This window comes from Trachurus trachurus, assembly GCF_905171665.1.
Source record: "Trachurus trachurus genome assembly, chromosome: 15".
NCBI lineage: Eukaryota > Metazoa > Chordata > Actinopteri > Carangiformes > Carangidae > Trachurus > Trachurus trachurus.
This window is the reverse complement of record NC_139906.1, coordinates 28,000,753-28,019,123: the sequence shown is the minus strand read 5'-3', so window position 1 is coordinate 28,019,123 and position 18,371 is coordinate 28,000,753. Positions and strand designations below refer to the sequence as shown.

The 18,371-nt window shown below is 41.6% G+C and overlaps 1 protein-coding gene across 2 annotated transcripts in view; it reads right to left on the bottom strand.

The window, feature by feature from the left end:
• Positions 1 to 18,371, bottom strand: part of LOC310998073 (ras and Rab interactor 2-like) — a 54,711-nt gene that overhangs the window by 19,201 nt on the left and 17,139 nt on the right. For both annotated transcript variants that reach the window (XM_083987959.1, XM_083987958.1), the window contains exons 4-7: positions 17,379 to 17,589; positions 15,207 to 15,318; positions 9,934 to 10,006; positions 7,302 to 7,393 (exon numbers count right to left, since the gene is read on the bottom strand). In XM_083987959.1, coding sequence (XP_083844085.1) covers positions 7,302 to 7,393; positions 9,934 to 10,006; positions 15,207 to 15,318; positions 17,379 to 17,589 — 488 coding nt within the window. The remainder of the gene's footprint in view (positions 1 to 7,301; positions 7,394 to 9,933; positions 10,007 to 15,206; positions 15,319 to 17,378; positions 17,590 to 18,371) is intronic.

The following is an 18,371-nucleotide window of genomic DNA, read 5'->3' as shown; positions in this document are numbered from 1 at the left end:
GCCCTGTGTCCTGTTACTGTAGTAACTAACTAACTAATGACAACATATTTACCATTATGAACCTCCAGTTACTGACACATTGAGGAGAAGAAAAGCAGTTCAGCTGAACCCTTCAGCAGCTTGTAGGATGAAACCAGAGCAGCAGAAGCTCCATGGTCAGACTGGGAAAGAAAATTCACCGGCTCCAAGAACAACAGTGATGGAGCCGGTGCAGAGACGGTGATGACTCGATATGACTAAAACCTTCATGGAAGTTTTAACGGTCCAGTGAAAGAGCAGGAACTAAGCCTGTGGTCCTCATGTCCAGTCCACCTGTCCTCTGGTCTCATCTCATTATCTTGGTGAGACTCTGGTTTCTCCAGAGGAGGAAGTTCTCAAGGTCACTCATCTGAATGCGTTGTGTAGCACCGAGCAGGGCCGTTGCTAAGAATTCTGGGCCCCTGAAAGAATACTAAAGTGGGCCCCTGACTTTTCCACTTTTTTCTTAGACTAGGTATGTATTATGATTTTTTATTTAGCCTACTTGTTTATTTATTAAAACAATTTATTTTTGTTTTGATGCTAATGCAGCATTACTATGAGTATTAGTCAGGGTCTTATGCAGAATAATTCAGTCATACAAAGATTAGACTACTGGGGTTTTTTGTGGGCTAGGCTGGGCCCCTAGAATTATCATCACCTTTCTCCCCTATACAACGGCCCTGCACCGAGCCATCTCACCTGTGGGTGTGGTATTAAATGCAAGGTTTATCGGCGACGCCTCACATGCACTAACATGCACACTTTAACGCGCACGCTCTCTCAGACTCGTTTCAAGAACAAAGAACAGAGAAACTACAACACAGAAGGGGTGCGGCTTCGTTTTCTGCTCGCGATGCCATTACGGTACTATAACTATAACTTTATAAACAGTTGTTTGCTGTTGTATTATTGTTTAAATTGTCCACTAAACCTTTCAAACCCACATCATTAGTCTAATTGCAGTGTACGCTGTGGCAAACTTTTGTCTGTTTGCACGACTAAGCTAATGAGATTAGTCCAGATGAGTTGTCACTCAGTGATGTAACATGAAGGTGTCTGACTCATCACAGTTCCTGAGAAGTCACCAATGGGAACGGTTGCCGGTTAATGGTGTGGCCTATTCATCAGCAGTGTTATTGAAACCACTGAACACACAAACCGACACTGTTTGACCAGTTAAATTCCAGTCCACTCCTCACATTCACTATAGATCCTCCTATTATTACTTACTACACATTTGACTTGATTTGATCTGAAGTTATTTCCAACAAAAAGTCAATTATCATAAATTACAAAAAGAACAATTAACAATAACAATATTTGAAAAGTTTGCACTTATGTGGTCCTAACCCTTTATCCCTTATCCTCTACACACAAAGAGCACTAAACAACTTTTACACAACAGTTTTCCATGTTGTAGCAGACGGAGCAACACAAACACACAGCATCAGAAGTGGAGACAATAGTCCATGAGGACAGCAGTGCCAGACACAGACACAGAGCAGAGAGTCAGTCAGTACTCACTGTGATCACAGCTCCTGTTGCTCTCAGTCTAACGTCTCTGCACTGCTCTGATGGAACTGAACTGCACACACCACTCGCTGCTGCGTCTGCACAAGCCGAGACTGGACTCTCTCTGTTGTGACTCACTTGTTAATGTGTGTGTGTGTGTGTGTGTGTGTGTGTGTGTGTGTATGTGTGGGCGGGCTCTGCTCCTCCCTCCCTCCCTCTTTCTCTCCCTCCCCCCGCTCCATTTCTCTCCCTCTGACACAGAGACCCAAAGTTTCTCCCGTCTCCCTCCCTCCCTCTCTTGTTTACTCTCTCTCTCTCTGCTGATGTTGCCTCGGACTGTTACACTGCCCCTGTGTTCAGATCTGATCTGATCTGAGATCTCTTGTCTCAACAGATATTTCACACTTTTTTTTTCTCCCTCTACAGAATTGATGATTGTTCCAAAAAAGTGAAAAAAGCATGTTCATACAGGTATGTGCAGAGCGCAGCACTCCTTTACACACACTGCTGCACATTTTCCAGAGAAGCGAAGGTTTGAAACAAACAAAGATAAAAGATAAAAGATCAGATGTTGTGGTTTAAGTTTATTCTTGACCTTGGAAACAGTAGTTGGACAAATAATCTCAATGACTGGAAACTTCCCTTTTCTGTTGTTGTCTGCACGGCAGCACCATGTGGTCCCGAGACCACATGGACAAATACTTGAGCTCAGTTTATTGCTTGAGGTTGATCATTGCTCTGTTCATGCATTTTGCTCCTAAACACCATTTGCATTGTCAATACAGAGCAAATCATCAAAAAGACAGTGGACCTGAGAGCTCAATGCACTGAAACTTCAGAAAACACAATCAAATCAACAAAAGGGCGTACTCTATGTGGCTTAGATGAATGTTTATTGATAAAAATACAGAAAACAGACCAGTTGTGCGCACATCCAATACTGTCTTAGGCCAGGTGTTGGATGATCAGGGCATCCAAACAGAGAAACAAAAGGGGAATATATGTACACTGAGTTAAAGGTACATTGTGTAGGAATTACTCCCATCTAGCGTTGCGGTTGTCTATCGCAAGCAACTCAATCGTATTTTTCATGCTGCATTCACGTGAAATTGGGCAGACGGCAGACGGATGACAGCTGCTGCACGTAACGGCATAAACAAGCCTCTATGTAAACAAGTGGTCCGTCAGCACGAGGCAAAACAATACACGTGACAATATGTTGTCATGGCGATGTGGTATTGTTTACCTGACCCACGTTTTACCGGCTTTCTCTCCACTTCTGTGACTAAAATGACATCTGGTTTGTTATCGACGGCCGTCTGCCCGACTGCAGGTGAATGCAGCATCAGTGTAACGCTCCATTCCTCCTCACTGCGTTACCGTGGTGACTTTTCACAGACGCCACCTCCACCTGAGCCGACAGCTCCGGTGTCTCCGCTGAGTTTCCGTGGTTTCCTACCGTCACGCTGCCACTGAAGGTAAAAACATGGAGACACCACATGGCAGCCAGCACCGAGCTTACCCGCTCCATGTAGATATGAATGATATGAACGGCTAATTCAGAGCTGAAAGGAACACTTCACTTTGTTGATGGGGGGGATTACTGATTAATGAAAAATATACTTTTGAACCAAATAATCGATTTTCGTGAATAGATAACAGGAGAAGTTACACAATGTCCCTTTCAGGGTTCCTACAGCTTAAGCCAAGTTAAATTTAAGCCTTTTTAAAAGCCACTTGAAATGAAATTTAAGACCGACTTCATGATAAACACAAATGCAGAAAAAAGAAAAAAAAACACCACATCAATTACATAGGGTTAGGGACAATTTTACCCACTTTCCTATGTGATCCAAGGTAAAGTGACTGCTACATGAACATTGGATTGTGTCTCTTTCCAGCTGTCCTTTCAAAATAAATGCATAAAAAGTCCGGAAAGAAAAAAAAAGCACTGACTCGGGAGCTGGAGGCGGTGAGAAATTTAGCGTTGACGGCCGCCACTAACTTCTCTATGTCGGAATGTTACCAATTATTTTGAGATTTGAGACTAATTACAATCATAAAATACCACTTACCATGTGTTAACATTTTTAAGACTTTTGAAAAATTGATTTAAGACATTTTAATGCCAGTTAAGGCCTTATTTTTAGATTAATGAATTCAATGCCTTTTAAGACTTTTTAAGGATCCGTAAGAACCCTGCCTTTAAAGCTCCCAATTATCTTTAATGACTAAAAAACACAACGTTTCGACCCGGACGGTCTTCCTCAGGCAGCTATAAAGAAATGACATGGCAGGTGACAGGTATATATATGTAGGCTGAAAGCCTGGTGACATCACACTTCTGCCAACTGTCAATCAAACAGGCAGGCTTCAAGTGAGCCATATATAGGCTACAAATAGGCTACAATATACACAATAAATGCAAACAATAAATTGATAAATATTGATAAAAATACAACTCAACAACATGTTGTTGAGTTGTATTTTGATCTTTTTAGATGTTTTAATGTGGAATAGTTATGGATTATATCTTTAAATTACAGGGCGTTGAGCTGTCAGGGTTTAAAGCAGCTCTGTGGCCACGGTAATAACAGGTCCAGCTTCATCTGTCCAGGAGCCAAGACACCAGGTCATCGCTATGGTAACAGCCTGTGGTCATGTGTTAGGTACTAATGTGACTCTGGATCTCAGTTTTTTGAGTTTGTTTTTTGTTCCTTTAATTGACCAGTCATTTGAGAGGGAGAGGAAACCGGGAGGCAGAGAGAGAGGAAACGACATGCAGCGCCACTGGACCTCAGGTTTAACGCTTCCTGAACCACCTCCTAAACTAGCCTGCGCTTCCCCCCTCCCCAAATGTAAAAATGTAAGAATAAAGTGAGAGACACACAGCAGGTGAATATCACTGAGAAGACGTCACACACACACACTGTGTTATTGTGGTAAACACTGAAGAACACAAGAGACAGAAGAGATTTATAGATCATTCAGAGCCACATTAAAGGAAGATGTCATCACATTACTGTCTGTATTCAGACTCTGGAGATCTGAGAGCTGAGTCATACATACAGCATGAATGAAGTGAATGGACCGGTTCAGATTTCCATTCTTACCTCAGCTATAAGGACAAAACTCCAATGTTTAAGTTACAGGAAGCAGCTGGTAGTCTAAACACGCGCAAACAGCAGTATTTAAGAGACCCTGAGGAGTTTGCTTTTGGTTATAAAAGAGTCTCATATTAATGTGGATCAATCTATGTTACCCACACTTGTTAATGGGTCCATTTTCGATAAATATATTGTTTTGTCTTTATAGTTATTTTGTTATTATTATTTAGTGGTCGACTTGCCCAGCATTTCCTAGTTTCAGTTTCCCAGACACTGTCTGGCGGATCATGGGAATAACGCAGCTGAATCGCCGTTTATGGTCGGAACTACGATGGTATCGTAGTTCCGTCTTGTGCCGGTCGAAGAATGTCACCGTGCACGCAGAGGCTCATGGGAAATGTAGTTTGAAAACGCTTCGCTTTCCAAAACTCCTCGCAGTCCGTTTAATTGAGGGTTTGTGGTAATCGTTTTTGGCCATGGAGAGAGAGCTGGATGGCCACAAACACAGAATGAAAATTTGATCTCGATGGAATGAATTGAATTGAACTGAATTGATATTTATTTAAGTTCGCCAGAATGACCCAGACGCAAGGAAATGCAGAGTATAAGAGCTTTTGCCCTGGCAGGTATTAATTCAATAACTGCAGCTATTTGTGCATAAAGCTGTGCCAGTTAAGACTTGCCTTTCAAACTCATCTCATCACACATCTACTCTGGCAGAAACGCCCATATTTGTATATTCATTAACATTAGAAAATAGAAAGTGTCACCTGTGACCTGAGAGAGGTAGAAAATGAAATGCATTTTTTGTTTTACTGTCCTTTTTACCATGACTGTAGACATAAGCTCTTTCTTAAAATGACCCCGGACTGTCCTGATTTGTTTTCTGTGTCCGATGACTGTAGACTAGCATAGCTGTGTAGTGAAAAAGTGTTTTATTTAGCTCAGTATGTGTTGAATGCTTACCAAAAGCGCATGGGCGCGCTTTACGTTTGATTGTGGATTGTGCTTTCTGATGACTGTAGATCCTGGATTAGTGTATGTGGAGATGTTTTTTTGTTTATTGTTCTTTATTTCTTTTGGTGTGTCTTGTAAGCGTATGTAAGTGTTATGACACAGTGAAAATAAAAAACTAACTAACTAACTAACTAACATTAAGGCAAATGCGCTAAATGGATTGTGCATGTTATTTTGCCCATTTGGGAGATAGAATCCTCGGTGTGGCCGGTTAGTAGATCAGCTTCAACATGTCTTTGCGTGTGCAATCAAGTTACGCACGCGAACCTTTAGTAAATCAGGCCCTAAGAGTTACTCCACACTCTCCGGAGGTGCCGGTGGTGTCAGTGTTTTTAGGTCTGTGGTCTGGCTCTGCACCGAGGCCCTCGGCAGCGGGAGGAGCTCCAGAGACACCCAGCTGATGCGTGACTCCATGCCCAACCGAGCAGCACAGATCTGGGCCTGCAACAGGCTTTCGTGCCTGCAGGGTGAGGCATTAACCACTGGTATGTCAGTGGATGTTTGGAGCGCTGCCTGATTTACACACAACAGATGTAGGAGGCGAGGAGGAGGGCAGAGCGCTGATCAGTCCCGTCTGCAGAGACCTGAAGCTGGCAAACACAACGGGGTGCACACACAGTCCCCCTCAGCACAGACCCCAGACCCCCCCCCCCCCCTCTCTCTCTGACCAACAACACTTAATCTTCAACACTACTGCAACATCTGGTGCTGTCATCATTCAATGCTGTTGCTTCTTTCTGAATAGAACTGTCTCAGCATGAAGCATGGTGTTAATGTGATAGAGACCAACACAAATTAGCACATAATTGTGGAGTGGAAGGAAAATGATACATTCATACAGGATCGTGTTCAGTATTTTTTACAAATAAAAATCTGAAAATGTTTTATCACTTCCGGTTCAACCCCGGAGTTGGTACATTCCCTTTCCAGTTGATGTAATTTGTAAATTTGTTTTGGGACTTGTACATTTGTCTCAGTGTTTGTAAAAGTGTTTTGTTTCTTGTTAAAGGGACAACGAGGAGTTTCTATTTGGTTATAAAAAAGTCCCACGTTAATGTGGATGAATCTACGTTACCCACACTTGTTAATGGGCCCATTTTTGATAAATATATCGTTTTGTCTCTATCGTTATTTTGTTATTATTAGTGGTGGTGGAAATGCTGGTCGACCAGCGTTTCTTTACTTTCGGTTTCGTGGCGAGTCATGAGAATAACGCCGCCGAATCGCCGTTTATGGTCGGAACTACGACGGTATGTGATCGTCTTTGAACCTCTGACTTTAATTCTTGATAAATGAAAACATGAGTCTGTCTTGCGCCGGTCAAAGAACTTCACGGTCGTTGTCCCTTTAATTTGTTTTCTGAAATGTAAATGTGTTTCAGGACTTGTAAATGTGTTATGGTAGCTAATGTAATTTTGTTTTATGATATGTAAAAATGTTTTCTAAAATGTAAATTTGTCTCAAGCTTTGTAGAAGTGTTTCAGATTTTGTAATGTTGGTTTGCACCTCCAGGCCACCGTACGTAAAATCCCAATAAAACACATTCAAGTTTGTGGTTGTAACGTGACAAAATGTGGAAACGTTCAAGGGGTATGAATACTTGAATGTGTCTATAATTGAATAAATAATTGCAACTCAACAGACCTGGTCCAAGTTTAGCAATCTCCTCCAGGTCTGCAGATGTTGTTGCTGAGGCGATAGCGTCTGGAAGCTTCAGAGTGAACGGCAACACGTCCCTGTAAAAAAAAAAGACAGAGAGAGATAGAGGGATGAGTGACAGAATCATGGTGTTCAATAAGAGGAGTGTGTTCGGCTTTTTATGACGTTATCTCTAGATAATGCGATATTTTTTAGTGATCTGTCAAAAGATTCATTGAGCACATTCTGATGGAAGGGTTAGCAATAAATTGACTTTAACAATTGGTATTTGTGTTATAGGCAGGAAAGGCAAAAAAGGAGACCGCACACTTCAGCTCCCATGTGCAGATTTATTAGCACATCAACAATAAACAGTAACGTTTCGAGCGCGCTGCTCTTCTTCAAACTATCTCATACATATACATATATGTGAGCTTTGTAAAAAAATCTGTGAATATATGAGATGATTCTCCTGATGTTATTTATCATATGATATTCGACTGTGACGGGTCTATATGCTATTTTCTATTGTTTATGTTCTATTTTCTTTTGATATATGTGGTTCCTGAGATGTCCTGCATATGATCGTTGTAGTAGCTACTTCTCATGTTTTGCTTCTTGGTACATATCGTGAGGGAGTCCTACTGATGGATTATATGCATGTTTTTCTTCTATATAACGTTAACCTTTCTATTGTTTGTGGTTGGATCTGTCCTTTATCCATTTCAAGGTTATAGGAAATTGAACTCTAAAATGTGATTAAATCTAAAATATGTTAAATCTCTAGACATGATTAAAATGTAAAAAATGTGATAACCTTGTATAGACTTTGAAAATTAGCCATCTTAATACTAAGAGGCGCCTCTAATTTACTAGATCTTTATGATGGCCAGTCAGCCTGATGGGCTTTGATCTATTTAAATTATGATGGATGGTTTTGATAGATATTTTTTTTATATATATTCTATGTTTTTATTTTGCACAAGGTGTGTTCTGATTCATGTATTTCCCTTTACCATGTGACTTATCATGTGACCCTCAGGGGAAGGTTTAAAAATGGGGCGTCTGATATGTGTGAGTTAGTCTGAAGAAGAGCAGTGCGCTCGAAATGTTACTGTTTATTGTTGATGTGCTAATAAATCTGCACATAAGGGAGCTGATGTGTGCGGTCTCCTTTTTTGCCTTTCCTGTCTACATTTGTGTTTGAGGCCAGCGCCTTTTTAAACTGGATGTGCGCGACCTTGTCTACTATTTGTGTTATAGGACAATATTTAAGAACAATGAATATCTAGATTTTCTCCTCTCCTTCACCTCTGCCTTCCTTGGACTCCTGTAGCTCACATCCTCCCCCCTTGTTTTCCTCTTACAGTGAGACATAAATGCAGCCTTAGCTCCCCAAACAGGCTCAGTCCTGCCAGTTGTTTAGACTGGTCTGGTTTGGTTCTGCTCTGTGGCGTCCAACCTTGACCACACCACAGTCCACTGCAAAATTTTGTTCAAAGGCTGTTGATACTAAAGGCAGCAGCCACCTAATTTATCTCAACCTCTCAATCTGAGGCAGCAACCGAGTGGGAGAAACGTCTGTCACTGCGAGATACAGCCAACAACAGCCGAGTCATTTCCTATTGCATCATACGAAAGAAAAAGGACTTGGTGGAAAAATACTACTGTCAAAGTCACAATGCAATATTGCTTGAAATATTGGGACCATATATAAAGCAACAACTCCACCTGAAACTACACAGTGCACTTTTACAGACAAAATTACAGTTTGCACATTAACCTCACAGGTGAAAGTGAGTTAAATTGTTTGATCGAATAAAAGTGAAAATTTGTTCTGAGTTATTTCTTTGTCAGTTGTAGTTTTAATTGTAGCTGGGAAGAAAAAAACTGAATTGAATCAAAACTGCAAATTGAGTTCGGTGGTAAAAGTACCTGAGATTCTATTTTTAGTCCGTATCGCGCCGCCCCCGACCACCCACGAAAAGAGTCAGGACTGAGCTGAATGAATGACTACATGTAGTGAGTCAGTGTTTACAATGGAACATGCAGCAGTCATGTTTTTCTATTCTGTCTCTCCAACATCTAAAAATGAATCTCTGCTTCCTGCTTGAAATAAAACATCCTTTACACTTCCTCCTTGGCTTCTGTGGGTTTGTAGTTTTGTTTGTGTTGACCTTCAACTCTGTCCTACCTACGCAGTGACTCTGTCAGACAGCAATTCCTGTTCAAATCATTCATTAGCTTTCTTTAGGCAACACAGTCAGGAAAGAATAAATACAAGCATTTTATATACTCAATATACCCAACTGCACCTGTCAGTGGTGTCAGGAGGCAAGGCAATTTTTTTATATAGCCCATTTCTACAAACAGTTTGTCTCAAAGGGATTTACATAGCAGCTGAAGATGAGGAAACACATTGTGGATACAGCTGATAGGTGGAGCTGAAACTTTCCCTATAGTAATGATGTTATCGGCCCAGACTGCTGGGGAACTTCCCATGATGCACGAAACTCTTACTGTTATCATTCATCTCTTTCATCATTCATCTCAATCAACCTGCAGTGTTATCTATTTCACTCCGGACTGCACCTGTTTGTGTACTGGGGGAGTGAGTGACTGGCAGCGGTGAACTCACCTGCTGATGCAGCAGAACGCCACCAGGCGGAAAAGGTCTGCAAAGCTGAGCCCCGATCCCTCCAGAGAGAACGCTGTAGGAGATCAGAGCAGAGGAAGACCGTGAGTCAACAGACTCTTCGAGTGGAAGGAGAAACTCCCCCCAACCTTTATCAATGACCTTCTACACCATTAGGTATTAGAGAAGATTCACTAAATGTAATGGAAATCTTTCTTAAAGGATAATTTCCGTTTTTTACAACCTGGACCTTATTTCTAGCATAAAATACGATAATTTACCCACCCAGACAACTTTGGTGTCATTTGGAGTCGTTTTGACGAAATCAGCCCCAGTGGAGCGGCGCGTATATCCGAATAATGCGAGAACACGGGGCACGCAATGCAGCCTCTTAATAACACATTATCCGCCGCAAAACTTGTTCATTTCACCAATAATTTGTTATGATACGCTAGTGCTATTCCCCTCCAAGCCCGAGAGGTTGTCTCGGTGAGTAAATGATCGTATTTTATGCTAGAAATAAGGTCCAGGTTGTAAAAAACAGAAATTATCCTTTAAAGGTCCAGTGTGTAAAATAGGTGGGAAAACCGTGATATCTAGCATTCAGACTCTAGTTTGCAGCGCTCACTCACTCACTCGCTAGCGCTCAGTGAACAAGTGGTAAACAAGTGAACTTGTTTTACGATATGTCTGCCATTTCCTCCTCCTTCTTCTTCGTTGGTTTATTTATGAACGAAACTCTTGAATCGTGCTCTCTGGTTGGCTGGATTCTCCGTTGGGGCTGCCGTACAAACATGGCGGCGCAAAATGGGGACACTCTCAAGCAAGACCTTTCTTATATGTAGATATAAAAGAATAATTATAAGGCTACAAAAACCAAACTAATTTTATTTTATAGCGATTATACACTTATACAAATATATTCATGGTAGTATTTTGCTAATAAACCTTGACCTTGAATTATTACACTCTGGACCTTTAAAGCCCCTGTACAGACTTTTCATTTAGTGTAGATTTTGGTGGTCCCTGTAGACAAAAGCGGCGGAATGAAGACTGCATTTCCCACTGTCATGAAGACGTTTGTCTGGCCGGCGCGTGTAGATTTGTTTTAGAAACGTCGGAAAGAAGACGGGACTTGTTTTTTTTTTTGTTTTTTTAACATCATAATGTATCTATTTGTTTCGTCAGTGGTCTGACACAACCATGCCTTCCAGAGGTATAGAATTAGCATATCTTCACACTGATGGGCTCATTTGCTGTTGTAGGTAACAGAGACACATCAGCAGAAACCAGAGACTTTTGCGTATCCAGTTAAAAGCTCCGTACCTGGGCTTTAAGATAGAAAATTAGAAAAAGTAAAAAAACAGAACTCCCAACCATGCTCACTCTAAATCTGTATCATGTTTCAGTGGTGAAGGGGGCAGAGCACAAACACCTGAGACCAGTCAACACAAACAGGTGGTTGAATGAATCAAAACTTCTACCAGTGAAGCTAATGTGACCTGGGTATGAACATCAGTGTGGTTGCATAATAATAACTCAAATTTGTATAGTGCCTCAACCCAAGGTTGCTTTAACAAACAAAGGGGAGAAGACTAAACACCTGTTAGGAAAGGCCATGGGGAAAGGTGGGTCTTAAAGACAGATTTAAAGGGATACGCCAACATTTTTTTTTCTGTGCCTTGCCTCACTCCCGAGTCCATGACCAGCAGATAGACACCATCCTTTCGACTATGCGTGCAGTAACAAGGGAGATACGGGCAGAGCTGGCGCACCGCTAATTAGCTTAGCTCAAACACTGGAAGTGTATAGGTAGTGTTAGCCTGCCTCCTACCCGAGCCGAAATCAGCAGTCAGAAGCCGATTTCATTTTAGCTCTAAACTCTGTAAATATATCACTTTATCAACATTTCAAACATTTTTAGGCGAGAAAGTAGCCGTTTAGATCAGCAGTGTGTTGTTAATTTGTCTAAATACCAGCTGTTTACAATTTTGTTCGGACGAATTCGGCGCTACTCAAGCTAGCTGTTGTGACCAACGCACTTCCGGTTACTTTAACAAAATAAAACACCCGTTGCCCTTTACATACAGAAAACCATGACGATAGAATTTGTGCTTTTATTTTGAAATAGGAAGCTAACCGACCCTCGATGTAGCTAGCTTGAACCAAAATAAACCGTCTTTGCTTGAACCCTCCGTTTTGACCGATCTCGTCCCGTTACCGGCATTTGACCGCTCAAGATGCCTTACCGGAGAGTTTTGTCAGCTCTGAGACGAAGATCGGCCCCCTGATTTCCGTTTAGAGTTGCTGAAGAGTTTCTCTGATGACTTTAGGTGGAGGCAGGCTAACACTACCTATGCACTTCCAGCGTTTGAGCTAATTTAATTAGCGGTGTGCCAGCTCTGCCCGTATCTCCCTTGTTACTGCACGCACAGTCGAAAGGATGGTGTCTATCTGCTTGTCATGGACTCGGGAGTGATGGCAAGACACGAAAAAAAAAATGTTGGCGTATCCCTTGTTTTGCATGTACATAACATGACTGTGTCAGAGTGAGAGACAGTCAGTCATGCTCATGTGCTGAGATTAAAGAAGATACACTGTAGAGATGTGAGCCCATGTCAATTAACACGTTGACTTGACAACGACGGGTTAACGTTTAAAGGTTGACATGCTGGAGTGAGCTTGGACCGTCATGCGTTAGAGATGTCAGTACACTGTCTCTTTGTCTGGTGTCTTCAGCAGAGAACAATGATGCTGATTGGTACATCCACGTCCTCCATGAGGCCTCTCTCTCTCTCTCGACTGTTCTCTGCCCTCATAGCACACTGCAGCAGTGATCAGAGCTGCAGGCCGCAGTGACTCACACAGAGCACATACTCTCTGCAGGTAATCATGGCTGCTGACAGACCAAAACACGTCACTGACGGGACTGTTTGGAGGGAAGTTTTTTAAAGACTAAAAATAGAACAAAGAAAAGAAGAGTGATAAAGGAGGAAGAGGACACCTGATGAAGAGTTCACTGACACATGGAGAACAACAGTGGTAGACGCTGGTAGAAAGCCTTAAAAGAGAAGAGACCACAGTGCTGACAGCACAAGCTCAGTCCAGAACACACACTGTGCCTGTTGTCTAGTCAGAGTCTGGCTCGGTTTCTGTCTCAGACTTGGGTCAGTCCTCTCTCATCCAGCTGAGCTGCACCATTCCACTGAACACAGATGAAGAACCCAGACTTATTCTGGATGTCTGAACATGATATATTGTGCTGTTTTCTATGCTCTAGCTAGATTCATTGATGGAGCTTGGAAAGGAAAGGATTATATCCCACATGAAATCATGGTTTGCTGCTTTTTTTTCCTTTAAGACGACACGTTATAGCCATTCTTGAATTTATGTATTTAAATGTTTAGTGTCTTATAAGCCCATGTGGGCTGGGCACAAACAAAATATGCATGACACTTAAATAAAACAAGCTGTTACGTTAGGAAAGTGATTGTGTTATGAGAGCAGAGAAAATCTTCTGGGAGCCACCATCTGAGACTTGGTCTCATAGTAGTATTAGTATTTTTTTAGTATTGTATTTTACACAGAATACAGTTAGTAAAAAGATGATAATAATTTATTTACACATTCTCAGGATGACATAAAAAAGAACTGTACACAGTAATTAGGTGTGAGGAATGACTGAAAAGGCATAGGCTGAAGCAAATGCTTACATGCCTGTCCTACATTTTCATTTTCATAAGCTACAGCCCAAAAGAGAAAACAATAGAAGGAATCGCCTTGTTGTTTAGGCTACACATACTTCTGGGTAGAAAATCAGCATGAGAACAATAGTGACTGACGAGAGTTTATATTTAGGCTATATCTAATTTTTCACGTCAATACATCACCGTTAGACTAATCTGATGTTTGTTATGTCTATAAAACCAATGATTGGACAAACATTACTATTTGTGTGTGCATGTTTTTGTAATTAGTCATGGTTATCGTAAATTGGCCGGGCTAACCGTTACCTGTTTCAGTGATGGTCCATGAAAAAATATTTCCTCCAGCGGATATCTTAGCTACAACATGACTGAGCTAACTGGAGTAGTTTCATGTCGTGTCTGACAATGGGAGGGTTTTAACAGCTGACGTCCTGATGTTAGCTTAGCTACCGCCGTTAGCTTAGCTACTGCCATTATCTTGGCTACCGCCGTTAGCTTAGCTACTGCCATTATCTTAGCTACCGCCGTTAGCTTAGCTACTGCCATTATCTTAGCTACCGCCGTTAGCTTAGCTACTGGCGTTATCTTAGCTACTGGCGTTATCTTAGCTACTGGCGTTATCTTAGCTACCGCCGTCAGCTGTCCCTGTCAGCTGAGCCACTGATGCTTTCTAGACACTGTGATTCCCCCAAACTGAATAAACACAACACTGCTTTGCTCGTGCACAAATAGTAATGTTCAATCATTTCAGATTTGTCTAAATGGTGATAGTAGCGTGAAACACATGACATAGCTAAACTCTCATTCGTTACTATTGCTCTCATTCAAATTACGTGCTGGTTTTCTACCCGGATGTAGTTGTAAACAACAAGGCGATTTGTTCTATAGTCATAGCATTAGTATTGCTATGATATGCATTATAAACATGTTAGATCAGTAAATCCCCCTGCTTCTTTCTGCAGATGTAGGATTTGGAATTGAACTCTGCCTCTGTCCTATAAACATTAAAGTATGTGGGTATTACATGTGAAATTATAAATACTGTATGATGGTAGATTCTGAAATAATGAAACCTGCACAACACCGTGATGATTGATGATGCCGCATGGTTATGTTACAGTTATGTTAGCTCCAGATATCTCACTTTGTTCCAGTTGTAAAGTGAAACTTTTTTTTTTTTTTTCTAAATTGGGTTGGATTTTCAACCCAACATAGTGGCTCTCAATGCTGGCTAGTCAGAATCACTGGCATGTGCACCAACTTCTACAGCTACAGTTTCATTTAGAGAAGACATGACACTTTAAATATGTCAATTATATGTGTCTATGAGACGATACTATGACATCATCTGTGCATCATGCCAAGATAACGCCTCCTCCTGTCTTCAGTCTTTGAAGTCACCGCTTCCTTTTAATTGTGGGAAGTGATACGGTTAACAGTACAAACTTGTCTCAGTGTAAAGCTGATGAGAGTGGCAGATAAAGGCGTGAAAACACTGCAGTGTTACTATACTGCACAAAAAAACAACAATAGAGCAACAAAGAGATGAAGAGGAGTTCAGGTCCTTACTGTACTGGCTCTCCCTGACAGGGAAGTCTCTGACAGGGACCTCAGAGTCCTGGTCCATTCGTAGAGATATGACTTTCCTCTGTAGGGTAGTTGACCTTCTCACCACAAATGTCTGTAAAGAGAAAGCAAGCAGTCAGTCCAGTTCCCTCATGACTGAAGATCTGTGTATTTCTTAAAGGGATAGTTCACCTAAAATTCAAATTTCACTCATCATCTACTCACCCTCATGTGGACTAAGGGCTGGGAGAAGTTTCAGAGTCCTCCGTGGCTTCTCTGAGTTACAGGGGGTCTCGGCGTAGCAGTGCATGTCCATATAAAGGTTGCAAATGGATACCAACTGTCTTCGTAGAGTTGAGCCGGATACTCGGCTGAAACGAGTATCCGGTACGGATAAAGCACTTTTGCCGAGTACGAGTATTAAACGAGTAATACGAGTCAATATCTGTGCTCGGGGGGGGAAAAAAAAAAAGAAAAGATTGAATGAAAATCCTCATTGGATAGCTGACTGTGTCTGCGTTCTGTGATAGGCTACAGCCCCTCCCCTACACACATGCAGGTGTGTTGCTGTGTCCGCTCTGATCACTCACACACAGAACAGCTGACAGCTGTCTGTCTCTCTCTGTCTCTCCCTCAGTCACTCAGGTTCGCCGGTCTTTTCCCTTAACGTTTAGCGTTTCTTCAGCTTCAGGTTTGTTTTTACTTCAGCTACTTACTTATGAACCAGTAGAGTTCTGGTAAACGTGGCTTTGTTCAGACGTGGTGCCGACTCGCGTTGCGTCTCTGCCTGTCGGAGATTTTTTTTTTTTTTCCCACACGCTCTCTCTCTCTCTCTGCCGGTCGTCGGAGTTTTTTTTTTTTTTTTGAACCGTCAGCTGGCTCTAACCAGTTTTTTTTAACTTCATGCACTGAGTGTCTGACACTTTCTTGCTGTATTTCATAAAAAATAGTAGTGGTATAAATTACAAATGAAGCTACACTCTCTCCCCCCTCCCCTCTCTCTCTCATGATCAGTGATACAGAATAATGAGTGATACACAGAGAGAAGCTGACACTCAGCTGTCTCTGTCTCTCTCTTAGGCTACTCACTCACTCACACACACACACACCTGGTGTGGAAATAAAATAAAAAAAAAGGAAAAATCCCACTGATCATTAAAAAAAATTTAAAGTTAAAAAAAAAAGTTGTTGAGTATGAAAACTCTTGTTCATTACATTTTCCTTAATAATTGCAACTGCATGTGTTGTATTGTCCTGTAAACAGTTTTCTAATTAGCAATAACTATAACAATTTCTGATCAACCCATGTCAATTGCATGCTTAAAATAACATGCCGGTTAAAGCCACGCCCATTTCAAGACAACCCGACCCACTTCTGGGTTAAACCCCGCCCACTTCCGGTTTAGGCCCCGCCCACTCCGAGTACAGATACAGATACAGATAATTCATATGGTTAACAGATACAGATACAGATACAGATAATGCTGTACTCGCTCATCCCTATGTCTTCGTAACAAAAAGACACACCAAAAAACATCCAAATACCTCCATGCTGCTCGTATGTAATGTCCCTCTTGTATTGAAGCCCCGAAATGCGAAATTATTTCAAGCTTGTTTTGTAGCGGAAGCTTCTCGAAGCTCCTCTTCCCGGTTTGTCAAATTTGGACGAACTGGGAAGAGGACAGACCCTGGTTCGTCCAAGTTTGACGAACCGGGAAGAGGAGCTTCCGCTACAAACAAGCTTGAAAAATAGACTTATTTAATTTTTTTCGGGACAATTTCGCATTTCAGGGCTTCAATACAAGACGGACATTACATACGAGCAGCATGGAGGTATTTGGATGTTTTTTGGTGTGTCTTTTTGTTACGAAGACAGTTGGTATCCATTTGCAACCGTTACATGCACTGCTACGCCGAGACCCCCTGTAACTCAGAGAAGCCACGGAGGACTCTGAAACTTCTCCCAGCCCTTAGTCCACATGAGGGTGAGTAGATAATGAATGAAATTTCATTTTTGGGTGAACTATCCCTTTAAAGTAAAGGACTTGCAGAGTGACATTCAGACGGTGTGTCTATGTTATTTATGACATGACCTCTGTATCTAGGGTTTGCCCCCCTCCATTTAAGACTTGAGTACCCCCAAATGCAGAGTTTCCATGCTTGTCTGCAGCTTACCCCTGCATCCTGGTTCTGCAGGAGGAGCCGGGCCTCCTGGCGGCTCAGGCTCAGCTGCAGCCACACAGCATGAGTCTGGATCAGCCGGTCCAGAATGCTGAGCCGTCGGTGGAGGGAGTCGTAGCCCGAGTCTCTGGCTCCGGCCGGGCCCACTCCAATCCCAGCACAGGGCGAAGGCTGCAAGAAGAGCCCCCCCACCTCTTCACCCAGGCTGCACACAGGGACAGACCAGGAGAAAGACTTCATGGTTATTGCAATCTACGGAGACTAAGAGTTTAAAAACCTCAGAATAAGAAGAGCACAATCAATCAATAAGGCAATAATGCAACAGCAATACAGTTACAGCTAGTGTTATTTATTTCTTTTTGCTGCTAATGTACACTTTGTTATTTGTTAATAAATAATATTAAGTACATTTATATCTGTTAATTTGTTACCTTTTTTTTTAACAAGGCTAAATGTTTATGTCAAGCCTGATGCCTTCACCCACATGGCCAGGTATACGGTTCATTCATTCAACAGTAGTATCAGATCGGTATCGGGTATTGGCCGATACGCTCAGCCCAGGTATCGGTATCGGATTGGATCGGAAAAAACTGGATCGGTGCATCTCCAACTTTAATCTGTATAATTGCACTACGACATTTATATTATATTTATATATCATCTTCCTGTACTTATTGTATGCTATTTATTAAACTACGTATGCACTCTGGTTGCATTTCCATTTTGTCACCTTGTTGTTCTTAACATGTGTAATGACAATAAATTGAATCAATCAATCAATTAGTTTAAAATTAAATATTATAAATAATTATCTTACTCTTGCTTTTAAAGCCTATTTGCCTTGTGTATATGTCTTGTATTGATGGTTACATTGATGGACACTATTTATTTCACTGTCCATTCATGTAGCCTACTCATATGGTTGTGTTGTTTTGATTTTTGATAGTTGTTACGTGTTTCCATTACGTCATTCCAGTGTGTGCTCTG